This window comes from Dermacentor variabilis, chromosome 2, assembly GCF_050947875.1.
Source record: "Dermacentor variabilis isolate Ectoservices chromosome 2, ASM5094787v1, whole genome shotgun sequence".
NCBI classification, from domain to species: domain Eukaryota; kingdom Metazoa; phylum Arthropoda; class Arachnida; order Ixodida; family Ixodidae; genus Dermacentor; species Dermacentor variabilis.
In genome coordinates this window covers 71,588,032-71,611,415 of record NC_134569.1, presented here as the reverse complement: position 1 = coordinate 71,611,415, position 23,384 = coordinate 71,588,032, and the positions used below count along the sequence as shown (strand labels likewise).

The window sequence follows — 23,384 nt, the reverse complement described above, 5'->3', positions numbered from 1 at the left end:
AGAAACACTAGGGCTTTTTTTTTTACCTACACTTCATGCAGGCTCGTGCAGGCGAGTGTGGTGCCAGGCAGACGCTATTATGTCATGTACTGCATTTGGATGGCTAGGCTACAGCCAATCAGAGCATCCTCTGTGTATCCTCTTTTGCATAAGCAGACGAAAAGCGCCTGACTTTGTACTTTGCCTGACTTCGCATTTAGTGGGTGCATATATGCCCTTGCCTGAAACTAGAGCCTAATATACGAGTTTCCTTTCCGTAACAAATATAGACCAACTGCAGCTAAATACAGTACATTGTGAATGCAGAGTGCACGAAGAATTCTTTATGGATATAATACAGCATGGAGCCTGAAACAGCCTGCACCATCTGTATGTAAGATAATTTTGTCTTCTTGGAGAATTAGCTCACCTTCCTCTGTGACCGTCTCTGACACACGGTCACACACCAGCACTTCGCTGCTCGTCCCTGCAGTGAACCTTCACTATAGTCGCCACATTAGTGCCAACATCAGAGACAAAATGGCGCCAGGCATTTGCAATGCAAGCCTGTTTGTTGTCTGCTACCTACACATCGAAACTGAGGTGCAGAAAGTGTAGTTTTCATGCTACAATACTGCTATAAAGAATGGCTTCATATAGGTGGGCAGAGCTACACTTTTACTACAGCAGTTAAAAAAATTGCAAATTCCTACACTACCTACAGTTGTGTAGCCAGTGTAGGTAAAAAAAAAAGTTGCCCTACTGTCAACCGTATATGCAGACACATTCGGCCTGTGAAAGTGAAACTTTCTGATCCACCGCTCTCTTGTGTCCCGGCAGCTGCTGCGGCCCTGCTGTGGCCCTGCTGTGTGAGTGCGCCAGCTTGGCTTGGTCATCTCGTACTGCTTTTACGCAATCTTGGAGGTTGCACCTAACTATGTCAGCCAGCGCGGTGCGCTGCAGTGTGAGGGAGAAGTGGAGGCACTGGCGCGGTGCAGCTAGGCATGGCCTCCTAGACTGCAATGCCAGAAGGTGTGCTTAACTCCACCAGCTACGTGCCGCAGAGAGACAGAGGTGTGATAAGATAGGAGAGAAATGCTGCATTGTGTTTGCCTAGTGCAAACAGCCTGTGCTGAAACAGATTCCATTTGCATCCTGTTCAAAAATTTTCTAAAACCAGATATCGCTGCGGCCACCAGTTCCAGTTTCGCCTATGCTAGCTTGTTGCAACATTAGAGAGAACTGTGACCTCGAATGTAAGTTGCTGAGTTCTGACAAAACACTAATGGCCTGCCGAGTTCCAACTCAACTCCACAGGCCATATCCCGTTTTTCTTCGTTGAGTAGCCATAACAGTATACACACAGAACTTGCTTACTACAAGTAAAAAGGATGCACACAACTCCAACAGTGAAAAAGAAACTCGGCCCCACCATACCTGAAATATGATGAGAAAGAGGTTCTTGAGGTCACTTTGAGTCGCTTCAAGCTTCTCTTCCATCCTCTCGACCATATCGTCCGTGGGATGGTCCTTATCGGCCGAGTCACCCTGCATGTGATGTACACAAATATTTCCCTTCAGGCACATCAGCAGTGTAGCTCAACTTTTTGCATGTTAGACAATACATACTTCGTTTCATATATAGCAGGCAATGCTGTGGAAGCTACACAACAGTGCGGTCATGAAAGTCTGGCTCTGCATGTTTTGCAGAGTAATTGGTTTTGATCTGAGACACTTTCTACGGAATAAATACTCCATATATTACAACTACAGCTTGCGGATGCAAGCTTATACACGTATTGAAGTGCAGATGGTTTTGATCTGAGACAGTTTCTACTGAAAAACTACTGCATATATTACAACTAATGGATGTGAGGTTATGTCAAATCATGTAATCATTTATACACTTTTTTGTTTGGAGTATGTGACATAGCTGTGCTTTGGTTGCTGAGCGCTACTGATGCCCTGTGACTGCTTATTGCGAAAAAGTGTCACTCCACTCATTTGGTGGTAAAGAATATAGATCTCCAATGCATTCCATATATAAATACATGAAGTTCTGCAACATATAGGTACAAGACTTAAATTTAAGAGGGGACATGGGGGTACTAGAGACCAAGAAATCCCTTTTTTGAAAACATTATTTTTGGATTCTACAGTGTCTGATGCGTTATCTCAGAAATTTTCACACATCTTGAACCAACAATTGGGTCTTAGTGGCATTTTATATGACGTCGGCGAGCTGTATTTTTATTGATGAAAGCACAAAAATGGGCCTTTCTCTGACGCGCAGTTGCTGTTCTAAGTTTCCAATCGCAGCCATCTTGGTCTCGTTTCAAAGAGCCACGCTTCTCATTTAGTTTTCGTGCCACTGCTACTCTGTGCGCTGAATGGGTATGAAGAAAAAGCCAGTGAAAAAGCTGTCGCGATGCGTAATTCCATTCGTCGACTGAGACAAGTGACCATAAAGACGTCATGCCATTGGCAAACTTTTGCTGCCGTCTGCTCGGGCGTGCAAAACTCGACCCGAAACAATGTGAAATTCAGTTTGCTACAGGCCATAAATTCAGTGAACAGAAGAAGAAACGAAGGGTGTTAAACTTTTGAAAGTGCGCAGTAGCTTTGGAAGATGCTACCCATGTCGAGCACCGCCAAAGCCTCCTCCCATGACAGCAGAATAGGCTTAGTAGATGAAAGCTGTTCTGGCAGCAGCCGGTGTTCGTGCACCATTCCAGCAAAACTAATGCAGCCCGATGATTTACAGAAAGTGAAGAAGGCTCAAGAAAAACTGCAAAGCTTTGCTTCAACACCAGCTACCAAGCGAAAATCGGATTTTCTTGCTTGCGCTGATGCAGCTTCTTTTAAATTAAAGTTTGTACATCACAGACCTTCACACTTTCTACACATATATTACCATGCCAAGTAAATAGGTTACTCTGACATTGCTTTAGGTTTACCTTTCTTTGCATAGCTTCTTTATTTTCATTAAGGCAGCCGCAATCAAGTTCGCATGGTTGCCACAAACGATTTGTTCGATTATTTTGACAGTCATTTGTTGCTGAAGTTTATTAGTCATTCATCAATCTCTATTTAAAGCAGGCTAAATTGTGGGCTAGCACATGACAAATGCTTACCATAAGAAACAGACAGTGCTTTGATCTTGAGAGATGCATAAACGAAAACAAGCACCAACCCAATATGTGCCAAAATTCAAAAATATGAAACTAGTCAACTAGCTGACTAACTTGCTAACTGACTAACTAACTGAATGTTGGGAAAATTGCCACCGCTCGCTCGCGCCGAGAATAAAGAGGGTGAGGGAAGCATGACTCTTACTCTCAGGCATCCTTTGATAACAGCGCTCGTGAAAAACTAGTGCGGCAAGCACAGCACGAAGGCGCCGGTGACGAAGCGGAAGCCACCTGACCGGCTATCATGCTGTTTGCAGCGTTTGCTGGATGAGTGGGCGGAGGTCCCTGGCGGCCACTGTCAAACACGAAATGCTCAAATTTCGGAATTCCGAGTATCGTAATCATCAGTTAATCTCTTTTGGGACCAAATTAAAGGGACAATTAAAGGGACCAAATTAAAGGGATTATCTGCCAGTCATCTCCCCAACTCAGCTAATAAAAAATATAAAGCCACCCAGCATAATGCTCCCTGCACACCCAGGTTGGCATACTCACTCGCTGCACTCTCACTTCACAGGTGGAATGTTAGTGGGTGACGAAGGGTGTGAGTGGACATGAGTATGTTTGAGAGCGAGTGCCGGTGAGTTTGAGTGGGCATGAGCATGAACAGGAATGAGTGCCAGTTAATACGAGTATGAATGATTTTGAGTGGGAGAGAGAGATGCAAATGAGAGAAAGGCAGGGGCGTTACCCAGAGTTAAAACCTCCGGTTTGCTAACCTGCATTAGGGGAAGGAAAAGGGAAGACGGAAAGAAGAGTGTGACAAAAATAAAAGGGTGAAGAAAAAAATGAAAAGGGACGAAATGACATCATTATAGTCTTTCTAATAGGCCAGTATCAATGCAGGTGGTGACTGTATGCAAGCGTGAGAAGGTGTATGTTTGCAAATCAGTGCCAGTGAGTGGGAGCATACCAGAGTATGAGCATGACTGGGTGCCTGTAAGTGTGAATTGATGCGACTAAATGCAAGTGAGTGTTGGTAGTACGAGTGGAATCGGGTAGTAATGTGAGTGTGTGCACCTGAGCATGAGTGAGTGAATAGCCTGCGAAAATAACGGTGATTGAGTATGAAGATATACTTGCTTATCCTGTTGACTTATGGCTCCCTGAAAGGCTCGTGCTGTGTTCAAGTATCATTAAACTACAATCATTGAACAATAATTTGTCAGCAATTTCAATATAGTATGGACCACCTAGAAGTCAGAATAATTGGAAGTGCAAAAGAGCGGATTCCCCAGGAAAGAAGTGTCTGCGCTCCACAAGTGGCCAGTAAAGTTGGACGATGTGTTGCTGCACACACATATTCTCACATGTGACTTGGCCAGTCAATGGAGCGAAAGGCGGTGCCGTGAAACTGCCAAAATTATGTGTGTCTGAATAAGTGGCTGGTGACTGTATTCAAATCATGTTCCGTTTGGAGCCACCATTACTATATTTTGCATATTTAATCAGGAATCATCTATCACCTTCATTCTATTATTTCTTGATTTCATTTGTAAGATCCCCCTAATCACTGACATGCTTTAGAAGGTTTACACACAACACAGTTTACAGTGCAATATTTGTCCACTGAAAACACTTTAGAAGGTTTACCCTTTGAACATAGTGGAATGTCAAGTACTCAAATACGTTAACAGGCTAAAAATTGGGGCTAGCACCCAATACACAAAGTCAGTTCTGACTAATATCGTATTCTTTCAAAACGCTATCTTAGACGATTTCGTGCTAAGAGGCCATTCACTATAAGAGAAACTGAAGGCCATGCTTCAATATTTTTTTTTCCTTTTGAGATGGAGTACGTCAGTGTAATGTCATAGATTCTGAGGTATTTTCCCTTATTTAGGCCATTGTAGAGCAGTAAAAATTATTGAAGCTTGGCAAATTCAGTCTTTGGCTTTTGTAGAATGCAATGTAGTTCATCTTTATGAATAAAAAATTAATAAGGCCTCAGAGAGGTGCTGTCTAAATTCATGACGTCACTGCTGAGTGATGCAGGAACCTGAAAGCGGCATCATCTGCTTTTAGTTTTTCCATCTTTTATGGCTTAGCAATCCTTCTCTCATGTGGCAAGATTAGCTTTTCTGATATTTCATAAAGGTAATTTACTAATACTGCTTGCTATTTTTCTCTTATTTCTTTGGCCCTTGCTGAATTTAACACTGTTAATTTAACACCAATTGTCATGAAATATTTGTGTAAGTCATCGGCATCATTCTAATGCATTTCAAGTCAAGTAAACTTGAAATCACTATGCTGTGTCTATGCTAGCCTTCTGTATGAGGCCGAAGGCATTAGTAAACACAATGATCACTACGGTTGGTAAACTAGCATGACACATATAAGCTTTGTGCTATGGCATTGTCTTTCTTCCCTGTAAAGCAGCAATACCTGAAGGGGATTGCTTAAAAAAAGTCCAACGTCTATTTGTGAGGGTACAATGTCCATAAGACGAGTGAGTGCCTCATAGAAGACAGGAAATACAAGGCTGAAAAAAAAAAAAACTGGTTTCCATCCTCTTCCTTCATGAGAAAAAGAAAATATGTGCTATTGTCGGAATAAAACCTCGCATGGTCATGCCACACGCTTGGACCATGTGCTATATAGAAGAAACAGATCTACAGCCAAGCATTTACCACTGCTTGGGCTGCTCACGTGGACTACAGATGGTCGGTCACTTGACCACTCGACAAGTGTAATTCACACTGTACGTTATACTATTATTACTAACCAAAGCTACTTCATTTGTGGGCAGAAACCTCGTCTAACAAACTAGGTAGTCACTCAATGTATCTACAGATAACAATTTGAACGCCTGTCAAAGTAAACAGCAACACTTCCTGCCAAGCAGAACAGTACCTACACTGTTGAGATTGTCATGTTTCTGAACTACTCATTGCTGCTAAGCTGCAGCTTAGAACTAGTGCAAGAAAGCTGCAGAGAGGTCACATTATTGAAATGAATTCTGATATATAAAACTGTTCCCCGAGGCATTTGTGGGCTCAAACACGTGCGCACACAGCGTGAGAGGTGGTCTGTCCGCCTCAATGGTGTAGAAATTCCATCCACAATGACTTAAATCGCTTCAGTATGTCCCACAGAACCCTCTCTCACATGGAAGATGCCACGTGATAATAAATAGACCGCGCAACGCATAAACAACTGCTAGAAACTGCAGCCGAGCATATACCTGGCATACAACACAAAGCACTCTGCCAAGCCAGCATGCCGACTGCCCATAGGTGGGGCCCCTGCCTAAGCAACATGGCGGTGCCCATGAAAAAAAAATGGCCAATAAAGAGTGCTACAACAAGCATAGGCAACCACAGGCAGCTTTTCTATGTATCTGAACAGCACCACACTAAGCCAATGTCCATCATCCTTACAATTCCTTACAGCAATTGTTGACAATCCACTTGCTCAAGGTTGCCACTTAAGGCCTGTTCACACTACACGAAATATCCGGCGAGCGAAGCGGATTCGGCCACTTTTGACGCCAAGGAGGGTGGAAAGCGGCGCGATGAAGGCAATCGGTCCAGGACCCATTTTTTCCGCTTTCGCCGCCGCCGGAAGTTGCGTTTTTGACGTGCATGCTGAGCTCGTGCGCCGTTGGAATGCCTGCGCAGGCATGCACACGTGACACTGATGGCACCGCGAGAGTAGCGCAGTGTTACAACAGAAACTTTTCTGTGCTACAACGGTGAGTGTAAAGTGTTTCTAACGATTTATGATCTACGGCGACAGCCGATGCCCAGCAATTATTGCCGCGGGCAACGGTGGTTGTTTTGTGGTCAGCCAAAGAAATAACAGTGGACGAGTATTGCAATAGAGCACAGTAAATAGCCGTTAAAAATTATCGGAAGTGCTATGCTGAACGGCTCGAAAGAGCGTGATTGAAAGCGAACAGTCCATCAATTCGCTTCATTCTACTTGACAACCTGTCCAGCCTGTCCCAACCTATCCCGCTCCTGCAAGGACAGGCGGACATACCGCCGCCACCGCCACCGCCGCGATCTTGGTTGCTCAGGCCGTCGCAGCTCTTGAAGCATAGCCATCATTGAGTTGCAGAGGAGTATCGTGACAATTTCTGCTTCTCCCGACATTTCCTCGTCTTCTGAAAAGCTCGCATCATGCTGTGCTCAGTATCTCGCAGCTGAAAGCCCAGCAACAGCGCAATCCAAGCAGACGCAACAAAAGCCCGCGAACGGAAGGCACTCACATGAACTTTCGTCTCGCTCACGAAGTCGTGAAACCAAAAAAGAAACTGCTGCGAGATCTTGCTGTCGTCGCGGAAAAAGGAGAAGCGGCGGCGGATCTGCCGATGCGTGCGTCAACAAATGAGAACATGCTCTCTTTTTTCTGGCGAGCGAATCTGCTTCGTTGGCCGAATTTTTGTAGTAGTGTGAACGGGCCTTTAAACCTGTTTTAATCAGTGGTGTCTTTCTCACAGAGTTCCAACATAGTACGAGAAGGTGTTTAACAAGTGCAAATCGGCACTGGTGGTGACAACTTGTGATGCTTTGTTTAACCAAAGCATGCTAAACTTTAGTTGTTATCAGTGACTACATTCCAATGCTGGCCTGCACGTCAGCAGTGAAAAAAGAAAAGCTATTGACACGTGTACTTGTTTATCTCTTTCGGGTAACTGCTTTTCACCTTCTAACAAATATTATCTTTCTGCTGTCTGCTGTCACCGAAGCTTGTGTAACCTGATTGCATATTGATTGCATGTGCGACGCACATTGTGTAGAAATTTCTGGAAGACACGCGAGCACGAGCGATTACTCTGGAACCTTCAATGGCTCATGTATAAAGGCCAATGCGCTTGACCGGCAGATCAGATTTCGACGATCGCCCACCGTGTTCACTGCTATCGCTGTGCTTTGAGCGTAACTTGCCTTTGTGGGCACAAGTTCACCAAATAAAATTCAGTTTCGTCATTCACAGATTTGCTGCTGTATTATTCACCGTCACTACTATGTGACACTATTTTCCGCCTTTTCTTTTTTGAAACAAAGAGTTGCACAACACAAGAAAGATCATTTCTAGTGCACTGCGATTGATGATCAACATTGGAAGATGTCACCACTAGCACTGCTGCCCGCACTTACGCAGCTAACCCCCTCCCTCCCCCTATGCATACTTATATATGCCCATGTTAACATGTCACCCCTATGCTTAAATCATTTATGAGAATATGCTGCATATCCTAAGTAATATATAATGTTGGCAGTTTATGTGAGGAAATTACAGGATTCTAAGAAGGTGATGATGCACAGGTGATGATGTACAGGGTCAAGAAAGATACTACAATCTGAATGAGACCACAAGGTGCTACAAGAATTTCTGCCTGACAGCATAAATGCAAACACTCAATGTTGAAAGTACAACCTTGCTGAGCTTGCTTTTGGCGTCTTCTAGTTCTGACTCCAACTTTCGAACGTGCTTGATCATCTTTCGTATAGTGAGGTGCAAGATCTCCCAAACATAGGGCCTAGAGGAAAAGAAAGAAACAAAATGAGGGCGAAACAAAGAAACAATAAATTTCAGACATGTACTACCACATTGTGTTCGCAGCCTCCAGTGCAAGAACATTTGCAGGATCCATGACTAAGAAAGAAACTGCACTTCCATGCAACCTTAGAAAGCAGCCTCAAATGCCACCAGATATATAGGGTACTCTATATCAGGCCAAAGTACTTGCACTGAGACTGAATGCTGAAAAAAATGCGGTGGCTCTCTTGTTCCTGATGCTGGCCTGATTTCAGAAAGCAGACAAGTGTTGGCTGAAGCAGCGCTTCCACATGTCTTTTTTTTGTTTGGTATAGGTTCAGAGCTCTTTGGCATGAGAACACGTGCAAAAGTGAACACAAGTTTTGTCATTGTTTAAAACACCACTCTAGTTATGCACCTAATATAAAATTATGCCTCTCATTTATGGACATGTTTCCACCTCAATTCCTCCAGTACGACATGATGGAGTCATGTTGCATCTAAAGTTATACCTCTTATGGTATGACTTCACTTAACCCGTTCAGGGTCGATTTTTTTTTGTCATATGCGACCACCCAGGGTCGATTTTTTTTATTGCAGATTCCATTTTTTTTAGGAACCTATTTCAAAAAAATTTACCGTAATTCTTCTAGGGTGACCGTAAAGTGAGAAAAATATATTCTGCATTGGTATATGTATACTATTTATTTATGAATAACAATAAAAAAGGAAATAAACTTATAGGAATTAAAAATTTGATGCATTGTTATACACACAGTTCGAGGCTTAGAAAATGCGCACGAGAATATTTTGCAAGTCCCAAATGTTCCTGCTCTTACACTAATACTTACGTCTATAGCGTAATCGAACTGCGTAGGTGAGCGCACTCAAGAAAACTGTGTGGTTGTGTGTGCGTCAAAAAAGCAAAACGTGTTACAAACTTCCACTAATCTTCATCTGATCGCCAACCAGAGGTAATTAGTTCTTGCACACAACCCCCCTCCCCCCCCCCCAAAATAAATAGAAAGGAAGAAAGAAAGGAAAAGAAAAGGAAACGCATGCACGGTGGTATCCTTCCTATGCGCACCCCTGTGAGCATTAAACGAGCGAGAAACGGTCACCCTTTGAACGATTGGTAACGAGGTAGCCATCAGTTTTGTGAGCCCAAAAAGCCGAAACCGCCCGTGAACAAAACCCAAACCGCCACCAGCGCAAGCGCCAATGTGCGAGCGGTAGCATATAGACGCGTCAGAGCAAACTAGCTCTAAAGCAAACCATGCAACGAAAACCGAGAGGGAGGTGCAAGAAAAAGATTCCCTGTATTCCTACATAGCGGCAGCACATGCCAAGAAAGAAAAAGTTAGGAAATTGGTGCGCTTTTTAAATGCACATACGGCGCCGTAAATATACGGCATCGACCATTTTGGACTTGTTCGCGGTGTCGTACTTTTACGTCATTGACCCTGAAAGGGTTAAGCAAGCAACAAAAATGATCTGAAACCTAATACACTTGAACCTTGTTATTACGAAACAGGGTATAACGAAATAATGGATATAACAAGGTAAATGCCATTCCGCTGAAATACCAATAAGGATCCATGCATCTTAAGGCTCGTTTGAATGAAGTAGAATTGTTCTGCCAATGGATATAACAAACTACATTCATCTCTGAAACCAAAAATATCGACCGTTGCGCACCGGGCATAGCAATTTCTCCCGGGTTCTGCACTTGTTTGGCAGGGCAGTTCAAAATTCCCGTATTGAATACACCGTCGAGCAACAATGGTCTTTCTCACCACCACACGTGGCTGCGCAAAAGCAGCACCTCTTCATCTTATTGCACCTATCTCGCTGCGGTACACAGCTGGCAAAGCTAAGCACACTCGAGATGCTAATATTGGAAGCCATGCCTAGCTGTCTGTCGGCTGCATACTTCGACAAGCTTCACAACATTATGAGCCAGCAAAGTGGAAAGCGGAAGCGAAAGGTCATCACACTGGAACATAAGGAAGCTGTCATACTGGCTGTCGTGTTGGTTCTAAAATGTCACATGTTGTACACACCAGAGAGCCTTTTGTTGTTTTATTTAATTTTCATTGCAGGCTGCGCAGCGGTTCGGCGGTCCGCGCAGTCCTAGCCTTCTTTGCATGTTAAAGTTGCGCATACCACTGGGCATACACTGCAGTAAATGGTATAAAGTAATGGACAAAACAATAAATTTGGCTTCCCCTTCAACTTCATAACGAGGTTCAAGTGTATGTAAATGTCACCTTTAGTAGCATAATTCATTACAAGTTAATTTTTGAAGACAAACTTTCTATAACCGCACTGCAAGACACTGATATATTCAGGAATGAATACTGCTTAGTGTTGCTGAGCTTCACTCGAGCCCTTACGAATTATCAAAGGCTGAACGTAAAAAATTGATTAGTAAGACGTAAGTATAGTAAAGATGTAAATCTGAAAATTAAATCTCGAAACACAAGCCACAGGAAGCAATAAGAGAACACTTTTTGTTTGTGGCTACACGCTTGACGGCTCTTGATGCTCTGAGTCGGAAGATGGTCACATAAAAAATTGCACGGATCGCAGAAAGTGCTTGTGAATGTCAAAAAAAAAAAAAAAAAAACATGACCTCTTTATTTTTTCCCATTTTAAAGTTAATATGGTGCAATATATCCCAAATATAGCATTGAATTGGCCCTGAATGAAATACACTTTACCACGTATATATCCGAGACGAAACAAAAGGGGCTTTTAGACTAAAGGAGCGAGCTTCCACGTACAATTATATATTCTTGCTCTCTCAGTGCGACCAGAGTCCTTCAATACTTCCATTGGTCATGAAATTGCTGTCTAACCAGCCCTATGGGGAGTTCCGTGCGCTGCCCAACGCAACAGCACAGAAGCATGCTGCAGAAGGGCAGGTAGTGTCAAACTTCAGAGGTGAATTTTTGCAGATGCCTTTGCACAGTTGACCAACGTTTCCAAATGTGGCACCAGCAGAAGCAAGCTGAAGAAGACTGTACATGTTTAGCTGAATACAGTAGAATCTCATTTATATAATTCTGCATAATGCACTTCTGGGAATACTACGCTTCTTTTCCTTTTCCCAGTCAACGTTCCACAGGAGCAAGGTGTTTTCATACGGTTAATACAATTGCATTTTCACCTGAAATGGGCTAACATGACTGCAGAAGAGCATTTTTACTGGTATTTCTAAAGCTCATAGCTTTATATTCTTGCGTACAAGCTTAAATACTGTTCCAACGACCCATGAACAACATTATAAGCTCCAGCCCCACTGGAAGAAAAATGCACGTGGCGCACCGACCACGGTAAAGCGCTGCCGCACCAACTGGCACTGCACAACTGCTCGGCCAAGTAAGAAAACGGCAGCTTCCTTTTTTTAACTTCCAGAAAAACTTGTTACGCACATCAAAAAGAAAGAAGTTCAGTGTAAACTGACGAGCTATTTCAACGTTGCTGAATAAAAATGCATTGGCTGCGGTTCATCTAGTGCTGAGTGATGCTGCTCTGCATAATGTGTTAGGCAGTGTAATATCACTTGGTGCCACACGCACCCTTGCTACTAAGTTAATAATTGAGTATGCCCTTTTTCATACATATTGAAGTTTTTGTTAAATGTTATGATTTTAGGATTATAAGTTTTATTTTCCGTTCCCTTTGAAGATTTTATCAACAAGATGCCACTGTGCCTTACAGAACACATTATTTTAAACTGAAAGATGGCAGAAGGCTGCGCACATTTACACGAAATTATGATTTATAAAAACCGCCCCGTCAGACTCCCATCACAAACAGGTTCAGCAACGTTCCTAATGTAGGTACTCTCGTAAGGAGAATGTCCACGTAATGTGCATATTATAATGTTGATCATATTTTTACTGATTTCTTAGTTAAACAACATAAAGAGCTGCGTGTGTAACCAGCATAATCTCAATGATATGATGCCCCATTATGCACAATTTACCGGCGCCAACATTTGGGAATGAGAACACAAAAAATTACCCAAAACAATTACGCTTCTTTAATACTAGTTCATATGTTACTGGAAAACATCATCTTCTGGTACCAACATTCAATACATTGCCAAAGTGCGACTGTATATGTTTTTCGGCCGCTAGGTCATGTGTACACAAGAAAAGGCACAAGGCTCCCACAATTGAAAACTATTGCTGGAGTAGCTTCCCCGCAATACTCGCCCGTTCATCTCACATGAAAGCGCTGGCGTGCACTCAGTTTCCTATTCTGGTACCAGCAAATTCCCTCACAGGTCGTTGCATGCCGCATCCACAGCTATTGCCGCCGACCCTATTGCAATAAGCACCTTAATTCATCTATCTGGTGCACAGCATGTGGGGTATAGTGCTATTGGAAGTGTACTGCACACTTTTAGTACGCGAGAACCCAAACGTTCTGCAGTTACCTTTTGCAGGGAATGCAAAGTGAGCATCCTGTTTTGCTCTGGCGGCATGGTAGGCATTGCATTCTGGCATCTTCTACCGGTGCAATTTCGTTTCGTTTTACATCACCGTCTTAAAGCACTATGCAATAGGAAAACAACAATGTGCGTCTCGGTTTACTTGGGCCCCACCAGTCGGACACACGTTGGCGTCTCATGCTGCACGATTCACGCTCAAATAAGCATGTCAAAACTTTCCGCCAAAATGTGCCACCCAAGGAAGCTGCTGACCCAAGTCGAATACAAAGAGTGCAGACGTAAGCTTGCCAAAGTCGCAAATATGACAACATGCATGTCAGGCCACTTGTGCCCCACCAGGCTGGCTTGCATCAGTGCCTCATGTTGCAACAATTCGTGCAATGTTTTACATTATGTAGATAACTACAATTGAGTCTGTCAAATTTTATAGTGATTCGGATCTTGTTTTCCTGGTAAGTAAATTTTTCCTTGCGCTTTTTCCCAACATGTGTGAACGAAGTTCTATTGTATAAGCAATGCAGTTGTGATCCCACTAAAAGCCTGTTGAAAACATACAGTCAACGTCCACTATTTTGAAAGTCAACTTCAAAATTTTTTAAACTCCCTCAGTGGTGCAAAAACGTCCAAGGAATCTGGTAGTTCAAAAAAATTATTGCAGGATTTTCACTGCTCCCAAGTGCTCAAATTGCCACAGGCACGTCCGAAATGGCGCTGTAGGCCTGCCAGTATACTTATTAGACGTATCAGTGCCCATACTGTGACAGGAAACGGCATGTATAGATAGCGCTCATGTAACATCACAAATACAGTTTTTCCCCATGCTGGTTCCCAAACATGGCTGCCACGAAGGCATCAGTGCACCATATGAGATCCCAGTACAATGGACAGTTGAAGAACCCACTTATAACAATATTCAAGTGCCATGAAAGTTCTACTGTTATAATCGATAATTATTATAACCGGATATCATGAAAAAATCAAAATAGGGGGATGGCAGAGCTGATGTGAGAAATCTAGAATGGCGGGGAGGCCAGTGCCCCTTCCCACCACCTCCCTCCATCAGGCTGCTAATTCTGTTCACTCGTTTAACTGCTTCCTGCGCACTCCGATCACATGTAACAAGCCGTGGCTGTCGATGTTAAAAGGATAGCACTCCTATGAAAACTGCAAAGAGGGGTCACGGGTTGCAAGCGATATGCGAGCACCGGCGGGGCATTGCTTTGGTGGTGCCAAAAGGGGTCTTTTAAAAAATGCGAGAAGGTTGCCGCGGCAGCCTGTCAGCTTGACAAATCCAGAAGAAATGGTGAGGTGAGATTGCCACAAGCATCCTGCCACATACTTCTAACTGGCTTGCATGACAAACGCCTATCTCTGTCAGCCATGCATGCTTTACAGGAAGCTTGCCAACATCCTGCTTCAAGGCATCCACCAAGTGCTCCACGTAGTGCAGCGGAAGATTCCTCGCATAAATAAAGCCCTGGAGGGACTGAATCATCTGCCGGGCCTCCTGTGAGGACGATGTTGAGGCAGCCTGCCTTACCGTGAGATCGCTGCCATTGCTGCCGTCACTATCCGATGCAGGCACAAACGCGACGATCGCCTCGTCAGTTAGAAGCATTTACACCCGTCACACAGGCACCCGTGAACTCCATTGACATGAAACTCCTTAATGGAGATCTACAACAATGGAGTTGTGGCCATGCTACACGGCACATTGCGAGCTATCGATGGGCGCCGCATGGGACAGAAACAGCGCTGCTGTGCTTACTTTTGCATGTAACTGCTCACATATACAGTCACCGTTAAAAGTAGTGTTCTTTAAATGGAATATGTAATCTAATAAAATCACAGCGAGAGACTTTGCTGTATGTTACCGCAAGACTTGCTTTCCAAGCAAAGCGAAGTTCAAAGCGATGCTGGCCCCATTGTGCTCTTGCTTTCGTGTGTGGGAAGCGAGGGTCACATTCAACCGGCATGCTTCGAGTTGTGATTGCATGCTGTGTAATTGTGTGCATGCATGTGTTCGCGGCGAGCTCACTTACTTCAAGATGAGTGATGAAGCAGATAAACAAACGAAATGGCGGAACGACATTTCCCCATGCGGCATGGCAAAGCATTGGTGTGGAGGGCACAGGAGCTATGTCCTTAAAAACAAATTAAAAACTGCCATTACGCGGCGTGTAAACTGAGGGGGAAAAAAAGAAGACTATGTAATGATAAAATGTTTAAGTGAGCCAGTTATGACAATTGTAGCTAACAATTTGTAGCTATCTGGGAATGAGAGTACTCCATCCAGCTATAATGGTCATTGTCAAACTCCCTTTGCCAAAATCTCCATTTAACTTCCATGGCACAAGAGGGACTGCGTGACACGAAGCGTAACTTCCTTCATGTAAAGATGAAGGAGTTAAATGGAGTTTGCGGGTGCCCGTGAGAGAGGGGTATTAGTTTCCAAATGTATAGCCGTGTGCTTTCTTTTCATCGGCAACTTCGTGCATTGCCGATGATCAGCAGGTGGATCAGCCACCTTTTGTGTTTCCGTGGTGAGTCAAACGAGGCTGAGAAACCACGTGACAAGGAAGGATTTCAACACAACCAACAAAGATGAACATGAGCATTTAAGGTGCTTGCAGAACTGCGCTGAATGGGGAGCCAGCGAGCACATGCAAGCAGTGCAGTTGGCACGATTCATTCGTGTTTCTGAGGGTCTCGCGGCGTTGAGCTATCGATGTAGCCCATTCGTGTTCGGAGGGGTGGAAGCGCGACGGGAGAGAGGCGCATGAAGAAGGCTGGAAAATGAGCATGCAGCGGCTGTTTGAGCAGCGGGCCATCGTGCAGCGGATCGAATTTCCCATTTTCATTTTTTCAGGGATATTGCATCTCACTACCTTTTGGCTTGGGCACCCAGCAGCCATACTTCATTGTTATAACCGATAATGTGGCATCACCACATTGTAATAAGCGGTGTTATTTCACCATGGAAAAACATACAAAAGTTGATGGTGCAGCAGCTTCTCATTGTTATAACCGATATATTGTTAAAACCAGTATTGTTATAAGTGCGTTTGACTGTATTGCTTATTGACAGAGACTGCTTTTCACTGGGTTATCACTGTTATCAAATTGAAGCTCGATGCAAGACGCACCTGTTCTGTTATTGTGCTGTTACTTTTCTTATTTGCGCAGTTTCTTAACCTATTAGTACACTAACTATGATGCAGGCCACGATAACATCAATTAAAACTATGTATAATGAAAGACATACTGTGTCCCCTGACAGTCGCCCATTTACATTCTTGGTATGCTTTACCGCAATACATTGGATATGTTTGACCGCGTAAGATATACCTGACTGCAGTGCCATGAAGGAGCCTGAATTGTTGGGCATACCCAAAACATCAGGCATACAAAAAATTGGTCCTTGACTGTACAGTGCTCTCTTGAAACGGAACCTCAAGGGACCAGGGAAATTGGTTCCATTTATCAGGAGTTCCATTTACTAAGAGACAAAGCTGAATACAATTGCACGACTAAAAAACCAACCAATTGTGAGGATGGTGTTCCATTTAGGAGGCAGTTCCGTTTAGGCGAGATCTATTTATCGAGATTCCTCTGTACTTAGCAATGAGGCAATTTTTCTCAAGTGTTTGCTAAACTGGTTTTATATGTGGTCAATCATTGCCCTTATGGCTATGTGGTGCCTCTGGTGGCAACTTCTGTCTGCACATCAACCTTCTGTGGAAGTTCCAGGGCCAGCTAGAAGCACTGAAAGACCTTAGCATTTTTTAATTAATCTATAAGACAAATTATTGGTGTCTTTTCAGGTCACACAGAACTGCTCTCTAACTGAACGCATGACTTACCTCATGAATTCAGGTGCCAGATCTTTGGAGAAGACCCAGTTAGCCACGGCAGAACATTCCACAATCTGCGTCTTCAAGTACTTGTCTACAAGGCCAATCATCATCTGGTAACGAAAAAAAAAAACAACACAGCAACAATTTAAAAATCTGCAACATTTCATTTCAATAAAAGGTCAAGAATCACATCAAGTATGTGCTTAGTAAGATATAAAATGGGCACAGCAAAGTAATGTGCCTTTACTGAGCACCTCGCAACATTGCATTAACCCTTTGAGGGTAGATTTTTTTCACCACATGCGACCGCCCAGGGTTGATTTCTTTTTATTGCAGATTCTGATTCTTCTTAGGGACTTATTTCGAAAAAAAAATTACCGTAATTTTTCTAGGGTGACCGTAAAGTGAGAAAAAAATATTTTGCATTGGTATATATACACTCTTCATTCATGAATAACAACAATAAAAAAGGAAATAAGCTTATCAGAATAAAAAATTTGATGCATTTTTATGCACATAGTTCAAGGCTTTGAAAATCCGCAGACGAGAATGTTTCGCAAGCCTCAAATGTTTCCGCTCCTACAATAATACGTACGTTCATAGTGTAATCGTACTGCGTAGGTACACGCACTCAAGAAAACTGTTTGGTTGTGTGCCCATCAAAAAAAGCAACACGTGTGACCAACTTCTGCTAATCTTCATCTTATCGCCAACCAGCTAGGGCAATTAGTCTTAAAATAAAGAAAAGAAATGGAAACGCATGCACGACGGCATCTTTCCTATACGCACCCCTGTGAGCACTAAACAAGCGAGAAACAAGCGGTCACCCTCTGAGCGTTTAGGTACGAGATAGCTATCAGTTTCACAAATGCAAGAAGCCAAAACCGGCTGCGAAACAAAATCCAAACAGCCGCCCGCCCGTGCGCACGCCAATGCGCGAGCGGTAGTATATAGACGCGCGGGAGCAAACTAGCGCTAAAACAAACCATGCAACGAAAACTGAGAGAGGGAGGCGTGCGAAAAAAATTCCCTGTATCCCCACATAGTGGCAGCACATGACAGAAAAGAAAAAGTTAGGAAATCGGCGCACTTTTTAAACGTACAGACGGCGCCGAACATATACGGCATCGACTATTTTCAGACTTATTCGTGGTGCCGTATATTTACGTCATTGACTGTCAAAGGGTTAATACCAATTTATTTACTGCTGAAAAGTCTTTTACAATTTCTGACAAGGAACAGATCAGTGACCAATCGTCTAAATGATCAGTCAGCTTCACGCAAATGAAATAGAGAAAAAGGAGAGAAAAAAAAATTATCATTGTCTTTCACAACATAATCAGCCCACAAAAGCTCCTTGATAAGGCTCCTCACTAAGCCTGGCCATCTTGAGCTGATAAGCAACACGCATACAATGCTTGCTTACGATCGTGTCTCCTAAGTATTACATCGCTACATGCCGCGAACAATGCTGAAATTTCACATAGAATGCCGTGGACCAGGCATTTGTGCAGTGTTGGGTGTCACCGGAGACAAATGGTTTCTTATGCTTTCTTGCGTGTGTAGTGCCTCCCTCTTACGGCCTGAGTGCGCACACAGCAGCGCGCTAGATTTTGCAAGGCATTGGCTGATGCAGCCTTGCGGCTCACTAAGCTTGAACTTGTGGTGGTTGGTACTCCTGTGAGGTAGGAGACGTCCACAGCTTGGACGTAACAATGGGCAGTTGTTCACTGTTGACTTTTGTGCGGGTTCTATGGTAAAGTAAACCCCTTACCGCAATGGTCTCATGCCACATTACTGGATATAACAGTTAGATATGCTGGGCGCAAAACCCTTAGGAAAAAAAAGTTAACACCAGCTCGTTTGCCCCACCTGTCTTTACACCACGCACAGCACACCTTTGTCAATGCGATGCAGTAATGTGATTGATGTCATTTTTTAAAAACAGAACACAGCAGCTGGCAGTGTGCGAAGTATTGCAATGTACCTGTGGCCACAGGTGTAAAAATCAGCTCAGGAGAAGCCAATATACTATCCCATGGCGACAATATTTTTGCCAAAAATGTGATGAATAACAGTAGCCAAGCCAACATGTATGTGGTATAACTGTCAGAGTTGGAAGACTACACTTCGTTGCTTTAACAATTGCAGCACTAAGATGACACAGTCAAATCTGATTAATTAGAACATGCTTAATTTGAACTTTTGTTTTTTTTTCGAACTGATGCTGTGATACCGTCAAAGCTATGTGTATTCCAATGGGCGAAAAAGGCCGGTAATTCGAACGTGCTAGCATGTTCAATGGTTAATTCGAACATACCATGCTCCGACAACGTTCTCAGCAGCGCGCCAAAATCACGCTATGGCTCCTCCGACCAGCATTGCTCTGACCACGCCACAGGGGAAAAGCTTAGGAGAGACCCCTCAATGGCGCGCACAAAGGAAAAAAAAGAATGCAGTGGAAATTTCACTCTCTCTCAAATGCAAGGTCGTCATTTCTGCATCACACCATAATGCCCAAGCTGCAATAGCGGCACAGCATGCACCACGAGAGGGATCGGTCCTAGGCTGATTTTTTTCGGCTCACCGCGAGCGGAGGAGAGCAATACGAGTGGCCCCTACAGTGACGTATGCACAGGAAACTGGTGCCATGCAGACCCGCCCGACCACTCTGTTCATACACACGTCCAGTTCAGCCGGGCCGCCTGTTTCGCACTACTGTCTGCTTTACAATGACGAGACTAAACCGAGACATCCCGATGAAAAAGTTGTTGCAGACAGTACGCTATATTCTGTACGACAAGACAGACCATGAATACAAGGACACAAAGGCAACACCCAGTACCTAATTTTCCTGGTCTTTTAAACGCAGTGACGCCGGAACAGAACGAAGCACACCAACATTATGATCAGTCGAAACAGCTTTGTCATCTTCATAAGACATTACTCACGTCAAGAATGCAAGACAAAACACTTAAACACAGCACCATCTGTCAGCAGACGACGGGAAAAACAGGGTGTCTACCAAGTTGACATTTTCAAATTCCCTGAGTTTTCCAAGTTTTCCCTGAGTGCCTTTGCAAAATTTTTTGAATGAGACAGAACTTTGCTATATGCCAAGACGGGCTGACACCATGTGGCCTGATGCTGTCACTCGCTAGTAAGCATTTTGAAACGAAAACTGATTTAATATAGTTTGAATAGTAAGGTGCAATGTTTATTTTATTCAAAAAGAAAACAGAAGCAAACTGTTAGTAAAATGCACAACAAATAAAATACATTTTATATAATGGCAAACCTCATTCCTTATTGAGTCGAACATTTTCAAATACCAATGAAAAGGAAATGCATACAAAAGCAAATATTTTCGAATATGACCTATTTCTATCAATTGATAGCAAGCTCATTCGTATGAAGTCTGAACTTTGTCACAACTAAGATTCTCTCTCAGCAGGTGGAAATTTACCTCAACTGTCCTGACATATTCTCAGCCCGTACACAACACCTCAGTGTTGGGTTACGCTGCTTTAAAATTTATTTTCGTTAGGATGACGGACACTTGCATCTCGGCGTCAGCCAACACTTCGTTTTTTGAGCTCAAGCTTCTTCAAAGAGGCAGCGGCACGCTTCCTTTCCCGTTCAATCCTCAATGCATGGATCCTTTCTGTTCTCGTCCTCCTTCTACCACGCGTTCACCCCACGGACCATTTGAAGCACCCTCTTGGTCAGTTGTACAGACGTCTGATTTTTCCGACTCCCTAAGGGCCGCGAAAATGTCCGAAAAATCGGGCAGTCTGAAAAAATGAATGCATGTCTAAGTGCCCTTAAGGGCTCAAATCACCACAGGCCCATGCGAAAAAGCTCTAAAGGCCTGCCAGTAAACTTATTACGCATGTCAGTGCTCATAGTGCGACAGGAGATGGGGATGCACACATTTATAATTAAGGAATACATACAGTGTTTCGTGACAATTGCCCCTTCCATGCGTGTTAAGCTTCACAGCAATAGTTGGCATATGCTTCACCGCCTAACATTGCTTTGCTGAGGCTATGCTGACTTTCAAAAACGGGCATTATGCAACACATTATGATTTCTGAGCTTCGAAGCCAATCTGGAGGATTACAATGGTGGAGTCGGTTCCATTGCTGACCCCCCCCTCCCCCCAGCGGTGAATTCTTTCAACAAAAAACATGGCACCACACGGCAAGAAGCTTATTAGCAAACGTAGAAGCAGCTAGGCAAGGTGTTGCCACGGTGGTGGTTACGGCTACTAGCGGATCTGTGTGCTAGAGCACCGGTTCGAGGCGGTGAGATAATCGAAATGGCGGCGGTGGTGGCTTTGATTAATGCCGTTTCGGACCTGCAGTTACGACAAAAAGTCTGAAATAGCGGTCGGCGAAGTGTTCTTGCATCCCGAATTTAAGACATTCTTATACATTGACTCTATGGGGTATGTGATGGCGCTGAAAAGCCATGCAAATTATCGGGCAAGTTAGAAAAATCGGGCATCTGGAAAACTGGTTGTTGACTGTACTCTGGAAATCTCCTTGAACCGATGACATGGCATCAAATACGATTTGTTGCGATTCCTCTGTTACTGATTCCTCCGTTGGCACGACTTTCATTCACTTTCAATCAAATTACAGCTAATTTTCCCTGATAGAAGCAGAAATTCCCTGAGCTTTCCCTGGGTATTTCCAGATTATTAAAATTCCCTCAGAATTCCCCATTTTCACATTTGGTAGACACCCTGAAAAAGCACACGAGCATGCAGAGGGAAGCAGCGGCAGAGGCCCAGTCCGGCCTTGGCAACTCTGCTGCCATCAAGCTGGCAGGAAACAAAATCCACTTCCCTTCCGACCTTCCTCACAACCACGGTGGAAGAAGAGAGGTGCTCCGATGGCGCGCCTGCGCTGGGGCGAGAGAGCGGCCACTTCGTGTGATGGGAAATGAGCGCTGCCGCTAGGGGCAGCACATGTTCATAAGGCTTTGCTCTCCACAAATTCTGCTGGCATTCGTATGGAGCAGCGGCACAAGTGTGGATAATTTACGTGTCGTCTGTTTTTGCAGTCAATGCGCAATTGGAGACTGTTCTTGTAAACAACTGGAGGCTGCTTTTGTAAACCTCAAGACACGAGGCCAGCTGCTGCACCCGGCTGCTCACGTATTTCAAATGCAGGAGAGAGCAGAAGCAGTTTTCCGGAAACATGCTGATAAGCCTGATGCTTACAGCCTCACCATGGATGAAATGCTTGATAAGCAATGCATTGGATTTCCCTGTGCTGAGCAGAAAGTATATATTGCAGCACATATTTTAAATTACTTTGTTGCGATGAGGATGCGACAGTTCAGCACACAAAGAAGGTCTGACAGCAGCAAGTAGCGTAACTTGAGAAAGCTTGCGAAGCTTGTGAGAGCTACATGTGCTGTTCTGCCAGCTGAGGGGTCAAGTGTGAAAGCTCTTGGTGCATTGAGTGATCGAATGAAGGCATATCTTCCGCTCCTTCTACACAGCTTCAAATACCCAAATACCCAGCGGCACACGGTAACGTGAAACCAAACATTTGCGGAGCAACGGATGGCACGATAGTCGATACCATCGATACGGCCCAAGCTTGCAACGTACTTGCAACCGTGTGCATCTGCTGAAGAGAACAAAGACATGCAGTGCTGGTTGTATTTCTGCGTGGCTTCTAACTTTTCTGTTTTGAATTTTTTGTTTAGCCATTCAAGTATATAATTACCCATTTCTTTAAACGAGATAAAGACCTACTTATAGCTAGGCATTACTTCTCTTAAAGTAAAAATAAGGAAAGCAAATGCAGTTTTCTTTGGCTATTGCACTCCTAACACAATATAGACATTGATTACAGCACCCCTGAAATTGTGCCGGGACACTTTGCAGATAGAGCAACGCATGACTTGTACACATTGGCAGCTGTGGAAGCTTATCTAGTGCTCTAGCACTCCTCTGAATATGTTACACAGTGCTCACTTTAGAACTTTTAGTAATTTGACATAAAAATTGTTACAGCGCAATCACATGCAACCACAAAGTATGAAGGACGGGACACAAGCGCTGATTCTCGGCAAGAGTGCCGACGCTACGGCGCGCGTCACTTTGGAAGCGTTCCACATACACAAATATGGCAGCAAGTGCGTAAGCACCCTTTCTGTATCACTTTTTGCTGCAGAGCTTCATTTTTTGGAAGCGACTGCTTACTGATTTCAATGTTTGTTAGTATCCCTCGCCTTTTGCTAGTGTTTTTTTTAGTTTTTTTCGTTTTCTTGTTTTTTCTGTGCTGATTCCGTTGACTGCTGGCACGTTCGTTCATCGATGCACATTGTCATTTTTCCCCGATTGTATCACTCCCTTCCCCCTTCACTTCTGCCTTTCCCCTT

At 43.8% G+C, this 23,384-nt stretch overlaps 1 protein-coding gene across 2 annotated transcripts in view; it reads right to left on the bottom strand.

Annotated features, from left to right (window-relative positions):
- Positions 1-23,384, bottom strand: part of Cbp80 (Nuclear cap-binding protein subunit 1) — a 93,131-nt gene that overhangs the window by 5,590 nt on the left and 64,157 nt on the right. For both annotated transcript variants that reach the window (XM_075680897.1, XM_075680898.1), the window contains exons 20-22: positions 16,989-17,092; positions 8,559-8,661; positions 1,417-1,527 (exon numbers count right to left, since the gene is read on the bottom strand). In XM_075680897.1, coding sequence (XP_075537012.1) covers positions 1,417-1,527; positions 8,559-8,661; positions 16,989-17,092 — 318 coding nt within the window. The remainder of the gene's footprint in view (positions 1-1,416; positions 1,528-8,558; positions 8,662-16,988; positions 17,093-23,384) is intronic.